This window comes from Panthera pardus, unplaced genomic scaffold (genome assembly GCF_024362965.1).
Source record: "Panthera pardus isolate Hobbes unplaced genomic scaffold, ASM2436296v1 HiC_scaffold_25, whole genome shotgun sequence".
Lineage (NCBI taxonomy): Eukaryota > Metazoa > Chordata > Mammalia > Carnivora > Felidae > Panthera > Panthera pardus.
The window spans coordinates 71,962,033-71,982,028 of NW_026526821.1; the positions used below are offsets into that span (position 1 = coordinate 71,962,033).

Genomic DNA, 19,996 nt, shown 5'->3' on the forward strand with positions numbered 1-19,996 from the left:
GAGTTCAAGCCCCACATCAGGTTCTGCACTGACAACTTAGCTTGAGATTCTCTCTGTCTCTGCCCCTACCCCACTCATGCTCTGTCTCTCTCAAAATAAATAAAACTTTTTAAAAATTAAAAAATAAAGGGGCACCTGGGCGGCTCAGTTGGTTAAGCGTCTGACTTCAGCTCAGGTCATGATCTCACAGTTTGTGAGTTCAAGCCCCACATCGGGCTCTGTGCTGACAGCTCAGAGCCTGGAGCCTGCTTCAGATTCTCTCTCTCTGCTCTTTCCCCGCTCATGCTCTCTCTCTCCTTCAAAAATAAATAAACATTTAAAAAAAGATTAAAATTTTTTTTTAATTTTTAAAAAGACTGATTTTTGAAATGTGGCCATTGTCTACAGATACGCATTTCATCTTAAAAAGGAATTTTTTTCATTTTCAACTAATAAAGTACCTGAAATGATTGTTTTACATTTTGAAGGTGCTTATTTAATTTTAACATGTGTGAAGCATTATATAATACCTGATGTAATAATATGTATTACCTAATATTACTTTATATTATATATTCAGATTACCATGGTTTTAGTATCTCTTTGAGATTCATAATGAGATCAATCATGCCTATAATTTAAGAACCATATTTGATCTATTAGATATTATTCAAACATTTTATAGTCAACATTTCATTCTATTAGATTTCTCTTTTCCATGGATACATAGCTTTTAAATTATAACTTGGGAGCAGCTATGAATATCAATGCATCATACTCCTATAATGTACCATCCCTGATTCTTTCAAACTCAGTCATATGATACATGCACTTACAATTCTTAATTCCCCCTCATCATATGTTAAAAATCTACATATGAGGGGTGCCTGGGTGGCTCAGTTGGTTAAGTCTCTGACTCTTGATTTCAGCTCAGGTCATGATCTCACAGTTCTTGAGTTTGAGCCCTACATCGGGTTCTGAACTGACAATCTCTCTCTCTCCCTCTGCCCCTGCCACACGAGCATGCACGTGCACTCTCTCTCAAAATAAATAAACTTAAAAGAAATCTACATATGAAATATTCCAATTATGCTTATCTTTTCTCACCAGAAATACTGTGACTATATTTTCTGTGTATTTATTCAGCTCTTAACAATCTCTTTTTATGCGTTTCTAAAGGCTTAAAATAAATTCACCCTAAGCATATATTAAAAACTCAAAAGTTAGTGGAATGATTTTGTAATTTTTAAATTTTAACTCCTCCAGAGACAACTACTAAAATTATTATTCTGTATGTCAAGTTTATATGATGAAAATAAGCTTTAGTGAATTTCAGGGTGTTTTCATTCTTCTTAAATTTCATTTTCCCTTTCTAAAATATTATATAGTTGGGGCACCTGGGTGGCTTAGTCTGTTGAGCATCCAACTTCGGCTCAAGTCATGATTTCACAGTTCATGAGTTCAAGCCCCATGTCGGGCTCTTTGCTGACAGCTCAGAGTCTGAAGCCTGCTTCAGATACCGTGTCTCCTGCTCCCTCTGCCCCTCTCCCATTTGCACTCTTTCTGTCTCTCAAATATTATGTAGTTTAGCACTAATCTCTTGGTGGTTTAATTGTACTGAACCTTCTTGTCTTTATAAAACTTTAACAACGTACATACACACATTCTGTAACTGGAAAAACCACCACTTGACCCTGTAATTTTCTTTATTCTTTCAACTTTCCTATCCTTCACAGAATTTTTTTTTCAAGTTTTTATTTAAATCCATTAGTTAACATATAGTGTAACAGTAGTTTCAGGTGTACAATTTAGTGATTCATCACTTCCATACAACACACAGTGCTCATCACAAGTACATTCCTTAATCCTCATTAAGCACCTCCTTAAACATCCATTTAACCCATTCCCCCAGCCACCAATCCTCCCAAAATTCTCAATTTGTTCTGTAGAGTTAAGAGTCTATTTCCTGGTTTGCCTCTCTTTTTCCCCCACTATGTTCATCTGTTTTATTTCTTAAATTCCACATGAGTGAAATCATATATTTGTCTTTCTCTGACTTATTTTCTTAGCTTAATACTCTTTAGCTCCCACATTCTTGCAAATGACAGGATTTCATTCTTTTTTATGGCTGAGTAATATTCCATTGTGTGTGTGTAACAGAATTTTTTTTAACTATCATATTCTACTTCCTTATCAACTCTTCTTAATGCCCCTCCAATCTCCTTTTACTCTTGCTGTGCTCACATAATCAGTGTAGTCTCAAGTCTCCAATAATCCCTTCCTGATTTAACTCAAAGATCTCAGTTTCATCCTTTATGATTAATGCACGAGACACTACTAAGCAAGCACCTGATATCAATAAGGCCAAAAGAGAATAACATTTCATTGTAGGGGCACCTTATATCTGGAGCCACCTTCTCACTTAACCTCTAATCTCTTTTCTTCTTTCCAATACATTCTCTACTCTGCACTCAATTATCTTTGTAAAATAGGAAAGTAACCTGATCAATAATCAAAAATGCCTTCCACTGCATACTAAACTTCAAATTCTTTTATCTGTTATTCAACTATTTATAATCTGTTATCAGCATATTTGTCACATTCCACTTCCCAATAATACACCCTACCCCATGCTCCAGTCACACTATCCTCCTCATCAATTAAGACCCAGCAAAAATGAGGGACTCATGTTATGTGGCAAGCCATGACGATGCAACAAGACTACCAAAATAAAAAAGATAGTTACCAGCTATCAAGAACCAAATGTGGGCACCTGGGTGGCTCAGTCAGTTAAGCATCCGACTTTGGCTCAGGTCAGGTCCTGATCTCATGGGTTCGAGCCCTGCACTGACAGCTTGGAGCCTGGAGCCTGCTTCAAATTCTGCATCTCCCTCTTTCTCTGCCCTTCCCCTGCTTGTGATCTCTCTCTCTCTGCCCTCCCCCCCCCCCCACTCTGTCTCTCTCTCTCTCTCTCTCTCAAATAAATAAATAAACATAAAAAAAAAAAAAAAGAACCACATTTGGTGGAGAGACATACAATCAAGCAAACCACGGGGTGCCTAGGTAGCTCAGTCGGTAAAAAGGCCGACTCCATTTCAGCTCAAGTCATGATCTCAGTTTTTGAGTTCTAGCTCTGCATCAGGCTCTGTAGGGACAGTGGGGAGCCTGCTTGGTATTCTCTGTCTCTTCCTCTCTCTCTGCCCTCCTCCCCACACCTCAAAATACATAAACTTAAAAAAAAAAAAAAGCAAGTCAATTTAATTCAACATAAAGGCTGTGACATAAAATACAAGCAGAATACAGGGGCGCCTGGGTGGCTCTGTCAGTTAAGCATCCAACTTCAGCTCAGGTCATGATCTCATGGTTCACGTGTTCGAGCCCTGCGTCAGGCTCTGTGCTGACAGCTCAGAGCCTGAAGCCTGCTTCAGATTCTGCGTCTCCCTCTCACTCTTTGCACTTCCCCTGCTCACGCTCTGTCTCTGTCTCTCTCAAAAATAAATAAACATTAAAAAAAAATTTTTTTAATACAAACAGAATACAGACTGGCACATTATTAATTAAAACTAATTAAGATCAATGAAAGCCTCATAGAAAAAAATAAACAGTTGTTCATGGATCAAAGAATGATAATTAACCTTATGTAGCAAATACTACATATGCCAAAATCTGTTCCAGGTATTTTACATATATTAATCCCCATTTTCTTGGATGATGAAAATGAGAGACAAAAAGAGTTTGAGTTAAACAAACATAATAATAATAACTATCATTTATTGAATACTTACAACATGCCAGGCACTATGCTAAACACTAAAAAGGAACAAAATGAAATTAAGGGCTTTAATTTTTTAAAAAATCGTGAGAGATGGCAGCTTTCTCATTTTGTACCTCCACTGGTGTTTTAACTTCAATGAGATTTCCTCCTAAAATAGAATCAATTAAAGGATAAAAAAAAAGAAACGGATTCATTTAATTATCCATATCCTACAGCCATAATTTTTTTAACTTAGACAAAAGTATGCTTTGCCCAGTTTTCTCAACAGCATTAATCGATTTATTCAACAAATATCTATGTATTATCTACTCTGTGTGAGATAAACTAAGGACATTAATTTTCCTCCACTTCTATCAAAATTCCACTAAAATGTATTCATTCATTCCAGAAGAGAAAAAGTAGATGGGATTATATTGGGGATTAAGCCAGTGCAGAAAAAAACTGCAATCTAGAACATGCACACAGGCACAAGAAGCTGCACCCATGGAGAAGCCATTCCTGGCACCAGAACCTGGAGAACTACCAAACATGAAAACAGGAATAGAAAGGAGGGGGCTGTAGGATTAAAATCAGGATGATTAAAATATGTATATGGAACAGCCAAGCCAAACCTCTTACCCCATTCCTTTACACAAAGAAGGTCTATCAGCAACTGTGTTGGTTTCTAGCTAAAACCACATTTGTTTTTCTTAATTGAGCAATCTACCCTGAAAGCATTAGAGCATCCTCATACTCCCCAACAAAGCCTTCCTTATTTGGCCATAGGCTAGAGGCAGACAGGGGAGAAGCAGCTCTTTTCCTGCATTTCATCCATGGACCCTAAAGTGAGGCCCAGCAATTAATACCATGCTCATTTACAAAGAGCTCAAGAACCTTTTTTTTTCTTTTTTCTTTTTTTTTAAGGAAAAGCAAAGGCACAAGAGAAAAGGATGAAAATAAACAACTAACCTGAAGGAAGTACCGCTATTTCTGGGAACAGAAGATAAATGTTTAAAATTTATAAGTGCTATCCTAAAAGAAGTTCATAAAGACACTGCAACCATGAAAAATGAGCAACTAGAGGGGTGCCTGGGTGGCTCTGTCGGTTGAGCCTCTGACTTCGGCTCAGGTCCTGGGCTCGCAGTTCATGAGTTCGAGCCCCACATCAGGCTCTCTGATCAGTGAGGAGCCGACTTCAGGTCCTCTGTCCCCCTCTCTGTGCCCCTCCCCTGCTCAGACGCTCACTCTCTCTCTCTCTCTCTCTCAAAAATAAATAAATAAACATTAAAAAAATATTGAGCAACTGGAGTACACCTGAAACTAGATAGCACATCATAAGTTTAAGTGGCAGCAGTTACTTTCTTTCATAGTAGAACAAAAAACAATAGTGTGCCCTAAAATATACAGCAAAGGAGGGCTGCTATGGTAGACTTTAAGACAACAATCAAACGCAAGTCATGAACTTTGACTGGAAAGGGAATAAAGGTAAATAAACAGTAAAAATTGAAATCATTGTTATTTTTCTAAGATATGATAGTAGTATACATCTTAGGTTATATAGGAGTCTCTTCATTCTTAGTCATTGACTTTTTTCAACATCCAGGCCATTGGTCTTATTCAAGGTGACACATTTTGGATTTGGTTATTTCTTAGGCTTGGCGAGAATACAACATAGGTATTATTGTACACAGCTTTGCTGTATACTTGGAGTTTTAAAAATTCATTCTTGTACAGGACATCTGGGTGGCTCCCAGTTGGTTAAGCATTTGACTCCTGATTTCAGCTCTCACACTGTGTGAGATCAAGCCCTGCATCCAGTTCTGCACTGTAGAGCCAGCTTGGGATTCTCTTTCCCCCTATCGCTGCCCTTTCCCCCCCACCATCAAAATAAATAAACTTAAAAAAAATTTTTTTTAATTCATTCTTACAGAAAATTCTTAGTAAAAACTTAAAAATATAAAGCATGGGATTAAAAAAAGAATCATGCTAGCTTGAAATCAAATTTCCACTCTCCTTTTTTCCTCCTATGCCTAAGAAACAAATACAATATTCACATCTGCACCTGTGTATTTGCTGGTATTCTGTCACCTGTGTGTGTTATATTTTAACCAAAAAATGTCTAAAAACCAAAAGCTTTTCTTTTCCTTTATCTTTCCCAAAATGTGCATCCCAGTTCTCCTATGTCTTCTTTCTTATTACTGCAGAATAAATTATATTCAAAGAAGGAATTGAAGGAGAAAAAATCAGTATTGAAAATGAAGAGAAAAGGGCAATTACCTTCTTCGGCAGCCTCTGGAGTAATTAGTGCTACACAACCTCAGACTGCACACCAGCTGTTCAGCTGAGCAAATGTCGTTGTTTTTACTGGTTTTGCCCTTTTTTATGTCTAAATGAGAAACAAGAGATCTGGGGTAACTTTTAACTCAAAGCCCAACTGTCTGTTTCTCATTTGTGATTCATAAAAATTTCAACTAAAAAAAAATTATAGTTTGATTATAGCATTGTTTACAGCGTGGCATAAATATATAATTTTGTATGTGTAAATTATATTAGAATATAGTATTAACTTGTATCACAGTTTCCTCAACAGTAATATGGGGAAAACAATAAAACCTACTTTTTGGGTTATTATGAGGAATAAGTCAAATAAGTTAATATAAAGTGCTTATTAAAATAGAGCCTGGGGGTGCCTGGGTGGCTCCGTCGGTTGGGTGTCCGACTTCAGGTCATGATCTCATGATCCGTGAGTTCGAGCCCCGCGTCAGGCTCTGTGCTAACAGCTCAGAGCCTGGAGCCTGCTTCGATTCTGTATCTCCCTCTCTCTCTGACCCTCCCCCATTCATGCTCGCTCTCTGTCTCAAAAATAAATAAACATTAAACAAAAAAAATTTTTTAAATAAAAAAATAAAATAAATAAAATAGAGCCTGGACACAACATCTGTTACATGAACAGAATATATAATAAAACTGAATCATCATTAGTTCTTACATCTTACCACTTATTTTCTCCATCAGAAGGATAAGAAAACAGGGGCGCCTGGGTGGCTCGGTCAGTTAAGTGTCCGACTTCGGCTCAGGTCATGATCTCACGGTCCGTGAGTTCGAGCCCCGCGTCGGGCTCTGTGCTGACTGCTCAGAGCCTGGAGCCTGTTTCAGATTCTGTGTCTCCCTCTCTCTCTGCCCCTCCCCTGTTGATGCTCTGTCTCTCTCTGTCTCAAAAATAAACGTTAAAAAAAATTAAAAAAAAAATAATAAAAAAGAAGGATAAGAAAACAGAGTTCTGAAGAGGTTAAGTAACATTCCCAAGGTCAGACATATGGTTAGGTAATAGAGCCTCTGCTCCTAACACCTCGCTATTTTTTTATAAAAATCTTTTAACATTTATTTTTGAGAGAGAGATAGAATGTGAACAGGAAACGGGCAGAGAGAGAAGAAGACACAGAATCTGAAGCTGGCTCCAGGCTCTGAGCTGTCAGCACAGAGCCTGACATGGGGCTCAAACCTACGAACCATGAGATCACAATCTCAGCCGAAGACAGACACTTAACCAACTGAGCCACCCAGGCGCCCCTCACTATTCAGTTGCATAAAGTTTGTATATAATCATTTATTCAGCCATAGCCTTAATGGTGGGAATTCAGATATCCAGAGGTTTTTTTGCCATTATAGATAATACCACAATGAATACCTTTGTACATACATCCTTATGTATCAAGGCTTTTGTTTTTAAAAATATTTTAAGTTTACTTTTGAGACAGAGAAAGAACACAGAGAAGGAGTGGGGGAAGAGTGGAGATAGAGAATCCCAAGCAGGCTTCACGCTGTCAGAGCAGAGCCCAAGGTGGGACTCAATATCATGAACCTCAAGATTATGACCTCAGCCAAGATCAAGAGTTGGACACTTAACCAACTGAGCTACCCAGGCACCCTAGGGCTTTTGTTTTAAAGGAGAAAATTCAAAAAATAAAATCACTAAGCCAAAGGTTTGCATAATTTTAACAGAAATTACTAATTTTAAGACATTTATTATAGCAGGTCTATCTTTCCTTCTATAGTATCTGGATTTCCTATCTTACAAAAAAAATGTCATCTCTACTCCAGTTACATAAATATTCTCCTAATTTCTTCATATAGATACATATCTTAAACCCCTTTACAACTTACTTTTTGTGTATTTTGTGAAGAAGGGATCTAGTTGGCTTTCTTATATGTGGATAGCAAATTATACTCGCAGTATTTATTAGTTAAAACATCCTTTTGGGGCACCTGGGTGGCTCAGTTGGTTAAGCATCCAACTCTTAATCTTGGCTCAAGTCAGGATCTCATGGTTCGTGAGCTCAAGTCCTAAATCAGGCTCTGTGCTGACAGCGCAGAGCCTGCTTGGGATTCTCTCTCTCCTTCTCTCTCTCTCTCAGCCCCTTCCCTGCTTGAGCACACACACTTTCTCTCTCAAATTAAATAATTTTTTTTTTTAAGTCCTTTTCCCACCAGGGTAAAATGTCACCCTTGACACATATTAAACTCCTTATGTCATTCCCAAGCTTCTTTCCTGTACTCAAACCAAATTACTTTTGATCTCAATAGGTCTTGGGCTCATGTTCTTTCCACTTAGAATAGGCCTTTCCCAAGCTCTATAAATCCAAATCCTACCATCTGTGAAGGTCCAATACAAATGCCAGGACTACTTTATTAGTTTCTACCCTTCCTTCCTCTCATCCCTTGCTAGAGGTAATCACTCCCTCCTTTGAATGTCCACAATACTTTATCCGTACAGTACTTCTCTAACACTCCCCACTTTTAATATAATTAGTTACATACAAGTCCTATCTCCTTTCTAGGTGGTAACATTCTGATGGACTTGATCTGTATCCACATCATTTTATAGTACCCTTAGTACTTGGGACAGTGCCCCAAAATCATATATGTTAGATGAATACCTGCACAACTTTCTTGTTCCCTCCCCAGATCTGCAGTTCTGCAACTAGCTGAAAATTACTGCATTGTACACAGAAAAAGGTAGCTTTGCCAAATAAAGGAGGATTTTTCTGTAATCCATAAATCAAAAGTTAAAATAACTGAAATTTAAAATTACATATTCTATACCATATTTATACGAGAAAAAGTCAAAAGACTATTAAATGAAAGTGTTGACTATTTTTTTCAGAATAGCAATTTCTAGGCTATGATAGGATTAACAGATTCAGAACAATCTTCAACATATTTATATTGAAATCCTCTATGATGATAACCTATGTGTATAATAATGACATTAGTGCAAGGTAAGATCAAGTGACTTATGAAATACCAAAGACACAATGCAAACGACCATCTGAATTATAAGCAGAGCAGGTATTCACTACTCTGACAAAATTCTGAAGTGCTAGGAAGGTCTCCTGCTTGCCCCTAAACATCTTTGCAATCAGTGAGCTATTGCCTAAAAATTCATCATGAATATTCAGTTTCATTTAAGAGTCTAAACCAGCAGTTCTCAATCATGGGCCATTTTTCCTGCCAAGGGACATGTGGCAGTATCTGCAGACATTTTTAGTTGCCACATGAGTGGGAGGGATTGTTAGTAACATTTAGTGGACACAAACCAGGTGATGAGGGAGCACAAAGCAAGCTGAGGGCACAGTACAGGCTAAGAGCACCCCTGCCCCCAGGTGGAATATGTGTGATATTCCTCAGACATTCCTGGCTACTCAAGAACAAAGGAAAGGGGTTTAAGTGTTTGCCATGGTAATGTGGGAAACTAAGGCAAACTAAAATTTAAATTCCCTTACTGCCTACAGCACATTGACAAGTCTTTGAAACAGAGTAAATGGGAACCTTGGCTTAACATTACCCTGACCCCCCAGGATCCTGTAAGTCTACTTTAACATATAAAAACTTCTTTGGAAACTTCCTTGATCTCAACTCCCCCACAATACACGCTGGCAATCATACTCCAAGCTTACGGCCAGCTGATATACATCTGAAGGGCCTCATGACTGAGGTTTTACTACACCCTAATAAATTGCATTTTCCTAACAGGAGCTAGCCCCTCAAGATCCTGGAAACCTTGCTTCCAAAATACTTTAGAAACTTACTCTATCCCAAACCCTCTCCTAACCTTAGGATATATAATCAGTTACCCGGGGCGCCTGGGTGGTTCTATTGGTTGGGTGTCTGACTTTAGCTCAGGTCAGGAACTCGCAGTATGTATGTTCCAGTCCCGCGGCAGGCTCTGTGCTGAAGCTTGGAGCCTGCTTGGATTCTGTGTCTCCCTCTCTCTCTGCCTCTCCCCCACTCACATTCTCTCTCTCTCAAAAATAAATAAGTTTAAAAAAAACCTTTTTTTTAAAAATCAGTTACCTGTCACAACCCCAGTGCAGCTCTTTCTGCCCACAGGTCCTGTCCCCATGCTTTAATAAAATCACCTTTTTTGCATCAAAGACATCTTCAAGAATTCTTTCTTGGCCATTGGCTCCAAACCCCCCACCATCACCCCAAAACCCCGTCACCAAAGAGTTTCTTACTTATGTGTTATTTATTTAGACACCCACCCCCCTTACTTGAACATAAGCTCTATTGAGCCAAATTCCATTATTATAGCCCCAGAGACTAAACCAGAGCCTTATAAGTATTTTTAATTTGTATTAGTTAAATGTCTTTTTCTTTTTTTTTTTTTTAAAGACTTTAAGTAGTCCCTACAGCCAAAGTGGGGCTCAAACTCACAATGCTGAGATCAAGAGTCACATGCTCTACCAACATAGCCAGCTGGTGCCCGTTTTGTTTCATTTTTAACGTTTATTTTTTGAGAGAGAGAGAAAAACAGAGCATGAGCAAGGGAGGGGCAGAGAGAGAGGGAGACACAAAATTCGAAGCAGTCAGCACAGAGCCTGATGCAGGACCATAGGATCATGACCTGAGCTGAAGTCAGACACTCAACCCAGGTGCTCCTGCTCGTCTTTTTCTTTCATGACAGAAAGATTTCCTATTTTATTCACAAGGATTATCTAATTATTCTCCTAAGTTTTCTTATATTGTTTTCTCTTTTTTGTGTGTGATTCATTTAAATCTTTAATCCATTTGGAATTAGTCTTTGTTTGTATACTTGAGAAACAGAAATCACATCGGATGATTCCAATGCAAAAACTCTACAATAATTCTGACCTGTTGGATAAAACTCAAACACCTCTGCAGAACATGTTAATGAGGTTTTGGGGTGACGGGGGTTCAGAGCTGACAGCCAAGAAAGAATTCTTAAAGATGTCTTTGGTGCAAAAGGTGATTTTATTAAAGTACAGGACCCATGGGCAGAAAGAGCTGCACTGGGGCTGTAAAGAATGACGGGTTATATACCTTGAACTTGTGGGAGGTATAGTCCAGAAGGGAAGTTTCCAAAAAGACTTTCATATGCTAAAGACTCACAGATTCCTGGAGGGCTAGCTATTGTCAAGCTAAGGTTGTTTTTGTCTCCAGCAAAGCATTAAAATCAAGACAGTAGGGAGTTTTCTTTAGCCAAGGATGGGATTGCCTTTTTCTTGTCAACTGGTAGGGACTCTTATCAGTTTAACCATTTGCTTTTTGCCCTTTCCTGCTTTCCTGTTTTTGGGTAGTGGGAGTTCCAAGGTGTATCATACATATCCCAGCTGGGGGCAGGGGGTGTGCTAGCTTATACTTTGCCCTCAGCCTGCCTTATGTTCCCTTATCAATACAAACTGATTGCATCTGTTCCTCTGTAGTATCAATCTCCTGCTCCTAATTCCATCTTATCCTGCCCTCTGACTATACCAAAAGGTCCTAATGGATCATCAGTAAGAATTATGCTTGAAATGCACTTCCCCATCTGCCTGCTGAACTTCTATAAGTCCTTAAAAGCCCCAGTTCTACAGTCACCTCTCCTGGAAAGTCTTTCCTGTCCAACCCCAGAGTTCCTCCCTCACTTCCTTCTTCATATCTCCACTTTCACATCTCTCTACTGTAATAATATACACCTGCTTCATAATATATATAAAGTACTTAATATACATAAGTACTTAATATACACAAGTACAAAATATACATAAAATATATATACCTGCTTCATAATATATATAAAGTACTTAGACTAGTGCCTACCACAGAATAAATGCTAAGTAAATGTTAAGTACTATTTTATTACCACAATAGGTCGCAATTATTTGTGTAATCTCCCTTGCTAGACTATGGGGGACAGAAGACAGAGACCCACTTATCTGCTATTATTTTACCAAACCCACTGGTCTGGCACATATTAAACACTAATAAGTAATAAATAAAGTAATAAACAAGACCTCAATTCTAGACAGGAGTAATTTTGATACTGTGCATTCCCTATGTTTTAAATGAAAAAGGAAATTTTTCAGATGAAAAATTGTCTGCCGTTCCTGCTTTTTTTTAATTTGGTTCAAATTTGAGGAGTTCTAGCTTTACCCACCTCCAGAAAGACAATTCTTGGTGCTCCATAGCTACCACTGTATAACCTAGTATACTGGAAATGAAAACCATGGCATGGGGAGGGGAACTTAAAATTTTTTATCTTACTCTGAATGCAGTCAAGAGTTCACACCCTCACATTCTCTTGGCCCTGAACTTCACATAAGTAAACTCATCAGCGCAGCGCCTCGGTGGCTCAGTCCGTTAAGCGGCGAACCTCGGCTCAGGTCAAGATCTAGCAGTTCCTGAGTTCAACCCCAACATGGGGCTCTGTGCTGACAGCTCAGAGCCTGAAGCCTTTTCAGATTCTGTGTCTCCCTCACTCTGCCCCTCCCCAACTCGCGCTCTCTCTTTCCCTCTCCCAAAAATAAACATTAAAAAGTAAATAAGATATAACAAAAAAAAAAAAAAGGAAATTTATCAGTTTCCATGATGACACAACAACCCTATCCGTCAACCCTGGAATGAAGGAGAAGCCCCACGGGTGAAAATGCAGGGGCTGTGATGTCTAGCTGCTCTCTTCACGAGGAGTCTGCGTCCATACCAACTTCGGAGAATCACAGCATTCTTTTACTGAGGGAAGACAGGATTCCTCAGCTCCAGTATCCCCTAACCTAGGACTGCAGAGACAGTGAGCAAACCGCCCTGCGTTGGTCAGCAGCTGCAAGGCACTGAGATGACTACAGCCCGGAGTAGAAGAGGCGGAGAGAAGCTTCAAGCGGGAAAGATGAAACGCAGAGATGCTACGTGCGGAGAAAAGGAGAAAGGAAAGCAGCTGGAGGATAGATCAGCCAGGAACACCGCCACTTCTCACTTCTCATCTCCACCTCGAATCTTGGCATCCAAAATCTACACCCGCCACTCTCACTCTCTACTTTCCGCTCCAGGGCGGGCCAAGCCGCCGCCCACCCCTAGAAACCGGGCCGGTGGCAGGAGGGGGCGGTTGCAGCCTCCCGGACTCACCGGCTCTCGGTGCCGCCACTTCTGCGCGGAAAGGCCTGGTCCGAGGTGCGGTCTTCTGAAGTCCGCTCCCCAGAAGCCACGATGTTCGATTTCTCCGCTCCCCGCAACCGCGAGAACTCCAACCGGCGTCCGGGCTTCCGTAGGCGGACGGCTTGGCGGCCCCGGATGTTGATTGCCGCCTGCCCCGGAAACGGTGGCGGAAGGCCCAAGGGGGCGGAGGTGGCGTTGCCCTGCTCTCCGGAAGGAGACGTGGCGGCGGTTGGGCCCCCGGCTGCCTGGGTGCTTAGTAGTCCCGCCGCCTCCTCCTCCTCCTCCCCCTCCTCTCCTCTGTTTGCAGAGGAGGCTGTGGCGGCGGCTGGAGAAATCGGCAGCGGAGGATGGAGGAAGGAGGCGGCGGCGCGCGTAGTCTGGTCCAAGGCGGGCCGGTGTTATTGGTCCTCTGCGGCCTCTTAGAGGCGTCCGGCGGCGGCCGAGCGCTCCCCCAGCTCAGCGATGACATCCCTTTCCGAGTCAACTGGCCCGGCACCGAGTTCTCTCTGGTCAGTGCCCTTGCGAATCCTGTAGCTATCTCTCTCCCTCCTAGCACTAGAGTTTGGCTCCTTCTCTCCTTACCTGCGCGTTGCTCCCCCAGAACCACCTCTGCAGGCGCCTGCCCCCTTCCCTAATCCAAAGGTTCATTTATTTCTCATCCATTCATTCATACAGCAAGTGTTTAGCGAACACACTATGTAGTTGTGCCCTCCATGCTAAGCATTGGCGATTCAGAGATTACCTGCTCTCCCCCTTTTAAATTTGTCTCATTAGACCGTGCTTACCAACACTCCCACCCCACGGAAGCAGCTTTTTTGGAAATTAAGGCGCTTACGTTGAATCTTCTCTTTAGAAAGTCAGCTGCAGTTCTTCCTCCACCAGCCGCCTTCTCTCCTTTAGTATTGCACACAACCGGATCGACACAACCGGTTACACTGCAGATATGAGTTCCCTTTCACACTCGGTATATCTATCTTGTATACACACACGTGCATATGTGTATACGCACAGCTCTGTCTCCTTCAAAGTTGTTTCTGAGAGAGCTATTTGACCTGTGGGATGTTAACGATGCTGTATTCAGAATATCCTTTACCGTGTTAATGTATTGCAGTCGTAATACGTAAGACCCCAGAACATGAGATTTTATGGTCAGTTTTCCTAGAGTGATGAACGTATTTATAACTTAACAGTTAACGAAAATTTGCAGTCCTTCTGTCTTTGGGGAGTGCTCTGCTGAAAAGTCTTCCTACCACTGTAGGCCAATAAAAATTGCACACTTAAGATACTTACCGTGTAGTAATTATTTATTTCAAATTGAAGTCTTGGAAAATATAAAAGCTTTTTTTTTTTTAATTCTTACTCCAGTTAGCTGCAGTCATTCCATGTGGGATGACTATTTTGTTCTATTACCATATTGTTCTATTACTACTTCACTGAAACAAGAATAAGTGGTCGCAAGCAAGATTTACCAGGATAACAAATGTCATGGTTACCACAACAGATTTCTACTTGCAGATGTTAGTTTTTGCGAGTATGTCACACTTTATTTCCCCATCCCTCTGTTTTCAGTTCTCCTGTTCTGGTAGTTCAGTGATTCTGAAATTTATCTAAGTAATTATTTCTCTGGGAAGCCAGGTTTATATTTGTGTTAATTCCATTAAATATTGTTATTTTAAAATACTTATATAAAAGTGTATTATAAGTGAGACATAACTTTAGCAGTCTTGAGGTGAACATAATTTATTTAGTCCAATCTCTGTTACTGTTTTAAAAGAGCACACAAAATGAACATGACAAGTATTAAACAATGTGGTCATTAAAATATTTTACTCTTGCACCTGTTGGTTTTTTTTTTTTTAATTAAAAAACGCACACTGATATGCAGCCTTCAAAACTTACTGATGTGTTAGGTGGATGACTAAAATCAGCCTTTTTCAAGATTACTACAAAATTGTTTCATTTTTCTTCTGGCAGTGGTGTGTGCTGGCTGAAAGAGGTTATGGAAGATCTGTATTAAATTTATCCTGTACCAACCTTTCACATATCTATCAATTTTATTTTGAAATTGAATTTTTAAATTTTTTTTTTAACGTTTATTTATTTTTAAGACAGAGAGAGACAGAGCATGAACAGGAGAGGGGCAGAGAGAGAGGGAGACACAGAATCCGAAACAGGCTCCAGGCTCTGAGCTGTCAGCACAGAGCCCGACGCGGGGCTCGAACTCACGGACTGTGAGATCATGACCTGAGCCGAAGTCGGACGCTTAACTGACCAAGCCACCCAGGCACCCCTGAAATTGAATTTTTAATTCTTTTTGACAGTGCAGCATAATTTAAGATGGGTATATCTGAAGAATTTTTTTTTTAAGTTATTTTGAGAAAAATCTAGGGACATTTTTCTGTGAGTTGGCAAAAGGTCTGTGGCTTTCATGCAGAAATAAACCCCAGGAGTCATTATCATTGGCCTTTGGGTTTTGTTTTAGTATTTTTATAATATTAAGGCTTCCCTTCCTACTTTATGTAACTGGCACTACAGCCCTCCACACCTGGCACTGTCATTTTCTTTTATGAGCCAGTTGATTGGACATATGTAACCAAGCAGCTGTATGAAGGAGGATAAGGGCCTTTATCTCTCTACAATCTGAAGTTGGAAGAGACTGGATTAGAAGATGTGAATTTTTTTTAGCTTTAAAATTCTTCTGTACTTTAAATCATCTCCCCATTCAGATATATCAAAACAATACATAATCTTTACAATCTCACTTTCATATTTACTTAGAATAATTATTAAGCACCAACAAGGAATACATTTTTTTAACATTTATGTTCATTAATTAATGGCTATGATATTCTTTGTTTACTGGTTTTTAGCGTTCAGTTTTGTGTGTGTGTGTGTGTGTATTTTTCTTCTGAAATACCTACCATCTCTGTGTCTATTAAAGTGCTCAACAATTTATTACTTCACAGAGTTCATAGATTTCACCAAAGTAAAACCACAAAATAAGTCTAATTTTCTCTTCTGTTGTTAACATAGAAATGTATTCCCAGTCAAACTTCCCCCAGACACTATGCTTGGGAAGAATGGTGACCAACTCTATTTAAGCATGTCATATATGTTGGCAAGTTGTGCCACTGAGTTTATTTTACAGCCTCTATCAAGATACTTTTGTCTTTTATCCTCTATCTTAATTCCTCCAGACCCTTGTTAAACATTCAGCATTTCTCCCCTGCCAACATATTTTTAAAGTTTCTTAACCTTAAAGTACCATACCCCCTTGGTTTAGTTTCATTATATTAAAATCTGATTTTTATCAGATTACTAATAGGGCCTCTTACACTGAAAATACTTTAGGGTATTAAGTTATATGCAACAACTTTTTTCCCTATCTAGATACATTCAGAAGTATTTTGTTTTCTTAAAGAACTCTTTTAATAAATCAAAAAGAAACATTTTTGTTAGATCAAAAAAGTTTTTTAAGTTAGAAAATCAGAAAAGGTTAACTTCCCTGTAATTTTTTCTGAAAATGTAGGGTAAAGTTTGTTAAAAATTTTTACTTGGTGATCCCAATAAGTGACTCTTTCAGCAGTTTTCAGATAGAAGAATTGCTACTTGGTCTGTTTTATTGAAGAGGAAACCCGCTTTTCCAAAACTTAATGAAAGAGAAATCTTTGCATCTTCCAACAAGTGATGGCTTTTATTTCTTGTTACCTCTTACTTAGACCTTAAAAACAATAGACCAGAACATAGCTGGGGCGCAGGGTTGCAAAAGCACCTGACCCCGGGTGGTCTAAACAGACCAGGTTCAGCCACTCACCCCTAACAAAATCCAAAGGCAGAGAAATGAGTGGTGGTGAAACAAGACAGGAATTCATTTCAGTGACCCCAACAGCTGAAAACAGCAGACTAGCTTCTCAAAGACTGTCTCCAAAGTGCCAAAAATACTTTCAGGTTTATATATGGGAAATATGGGGCAAAGGTGGTGGATATGTGCAAGTAGGCTTTGGAAGTCAAATCGATCATTATCTTGGAGTCCATCATGGGCGAGGTCTTGCTGGCCCAGGGCAGTCCTTACTGTTTGAGAGTAGTTTTGGTTCCTGGGGATGCTTTGCCAAGAGACAAGCTGGAAAGAAAAACCCAACTAAAAAGTTTGAGGTCGAAATGGAGGTAGCTGAAATCCTCTTTCAAGAGGAATGAATTTCTTTATCATATAAACATAAAGCCCCAAGAGTGGTTTTCATTACAAAAAAAAAAAAAAGGATTGTCTTCCTTCCTTTGCTGTAATTCCAAACAAGCAGTTAGTTGCTTTTTCCATTGTTAGTATTTTGGTGAACAGTTTAGTAAACAAGTCAATATTGCTGCCCAATTCAACTTTGAACATCAGAGTTGCAGGTACTTCACAAATAGAGGTAAATACAGTTAAGTCATATGCTACTGGTGCTGCAGGATTTTTTTTTTACCTCAATACCTGGGATTCGTTGTCTCACCACTTCAAAGAATGAAAAGGTGGACACAGAATGAGCAGTAGGGGAAAGTTTATTATAGACTCTAGATTAGAAAGTAAGAATAGTAGGAAAGCTGTCTCTACAGAGAGGGGGCATTCAAAGGTGAATACCCAACAATAGTGGTTTCACACTGTTTTGTAAGGTTCTGGTCATCACCCCCATACAAGTCCCCCTCCTTCCTTCTCAGGTCCTACCCTCATTGGCTTGATAGCTCTAGGTTCTGGGTTGTCCGTTCCTGATTGGCTTGTTTCCACTGTATGAGGGGTGGTCTATGGCCATATCATTATGGGTTACACATTTATGGTCTCATACTTATTTCTACTTAGGTCTTTTGTCAAATTCCTTAGGGACACCTGAGGGGGAGTAGGTGGTGTCTGTTGCATTCTTAAGAGGAACCTTATGCCTGAGGGCGATTGCTGTGGTCAGACACTCCCAGCATTGTTCCAAAATACAAGTTTCCCACCCCACCCAACCTCAGGTCCTATCCTTTCCCTCTCTGCCTATTTTATCCTATCTTTCCCTATTATACTGGTTGTCTTCACTGCAGTAAAGGGATGATTTAGCAAGACTTCAGGCCAGCCATTGGTAAGCAAATGTGAATCCTGCTTTGAACAAGACACTGTCATACATTCTGCATATATCTGAAAAACATCAAAAGGCATTATAAATGTTATAGCAATTTGTTGGTGCAACTAAATAAATGTTTCTAAGAATCACTTTATCATAAATTTGGCTTTGCAGCTCTCACTTTCAACTCTGTTTCTCCTCTTCAGTTACAATGGTCTTTTAAACAAGGATCTTTCGTCACAGTACAGGAGCCTATATAGTAATCTGAAAAAAGGCTAACAAAAGCTGATTCAAATATGTTAAGGGGCACCTGGGTGTCTCAGTTAGTTAACCATCTGACTCTTGGTTTCGGCTTAGGTCATGATCTCAGGAGTTCCTGAGTTTGCACCCTGTGTTAGGCTCTGCACCAAGTACACAGAGCCTGCTTGGGATCCTCTCTTTGCCCCTCCCCTGCTCTCACTCTCTCTCTCTCTGTCTCTCAAGATAAATAAGTGAACTTAAAAAAAAAAAAAGCCCCAAGTATTTGCTGCCTGGCCCTTTACAGAAACTGTTTGCTGACCCAAAATGTATACTAAAAAAAAAGTTAAGTAAGCACAGAGGATTCTTAGTGATTTTTCTTTTAAAAGTATTTTATCCTGGAGCTCCTGGGTGGCTTAGTCAGTTAAATGTATGTATTCTGGTCATGATCTCACAGTTCGTGGGTTCAAGCCCTGCATCAGGCTGTTGCTATCCAAATATGAAAAAGAATGCGCTATGTTATCTTCAAGTGTCCCATCTGATGAAATTGAGAGTACATTTGTAAAGTGCTGTAGATTTTCACATATAGATGGTAATTGTTAATAGAAGTAATAAGTATTTAGTGATGGTGTATCTATGTGTATTCATTGCTTCTTAATGCTTTTTAATCCATATTTTAACCTCAGTCTGTTGCATTACCAGTTTTTTGTTTATACTCCAAATTTCAGTTGTGTTCATTTTTTTGTTATAACACTTGGATAAAGTATGTCATCCTCCTTTTGTCCTTATTATTATTTAATATATAGAATATTTTCCCTGCCTTTGGAAATACATTTAAAAATTTTTCTGTTGACATGATGAATTACTTTGACCTAAGACTGTAAATTATTGGGACATCTGGGTGGTTCAGTCAGTTAAGCATCCAGCTCTTGATTTCAGTTCAGGTCATGATCTAGCGGTTCGTCGAATCGAGCCCCACTTCAGGCTTTTGCTCTACCAGCACAGGGATTTTCTTGGGATTTTCTCTCTCCCTCTCCCTCTGTCTCTGCCCTTCCCCTGTGCGTACTCTCTTTCCTTCGCTCTCTCTCTCTCAAAATTAATAAATTAACTTAAAAAAACTAAGACTGTAAATTATTCAATGTACTACAATTTAACCAGAGAAAATAATGTGTATTTTTTGTTCTTTTTCTAGCCTACAACTGGAGTTTTGTATAAAGAAGATAATTATGTCATCATGACAACTACACATAAAGAAAAATATAAATGCATTCTGCCCCTTGTGACAAGTGGGGATGAGGTAACTTTTTATAAATATATTGATAATCCCTGTCACCAAAGATATTCTTTAAAACATTGCAAACACATACTTTAAAACTGAATGACACCATACAGTGTTATTGCAATATTATTAATGATATTCCCTATGCTATAGTTTTGTTTTTTTTTTTAATCTGTGACATTTATATTATAACTTGAAGTGTGTACCTCTTAATGCCCTTTGTCTCTTTCACCCATTCCACCACCC

General features: G+C 39.4%; 2 protein-coding genes across 4 annotated transcripts in view; one reads left to right on the top strand and one right to left on the bottom strand.

Moving 5' to 3' along the window:
• ASB3 (ankyrin repeat and SOCS box containing 3) overlaps nucleotides 1–13,350 on the bottom strand; it is a 113,591-nt gene extending 100,241 nt beyond the window's left edge. Inside the window, exon 1 of one of the 2 annotated variants that reach the window (XM_019420534.2) lies at nucleotides 13,136–13,350. The gene's annotated coding sequence lies outside the window, so the exon portion shown is untranslated. The remainder of the gene's footprint in view (nucleotides 1–13,135) is intronic. The other variant, XM_053890692.1, reaches the window with a different exon arrangement.
• A 48-nt stretch (nucleotides 13,351–13,398) lies between these two features.
• Nucleotides 13,399–19,996, top strand: part of ERLEC1 (endoplasmic reticulum lectin 1) — a 31,159-nt gene continuing 24,561 nt past the window's right edge. For both annotated transcript variants that reach the window (XM_019420820.2, XM_019420909.2), the window contains exons 1-2: nucleotides 13,399–13,674; nucleotides 19,664–19,768. In XM_019420820.2, coding sequence (XP_019276365.1) covers nucleotides 13,513–13,674; nucleotides 19,664–19,768 — 267 coding nt within the window. In that variant the 5' untranslated portion in view covers nucleotides 13,399–13,512. The remainder of the gene's footprint in view (nucleotides 13,675–19,663; nucleotides 19,769–19,996) is intronic.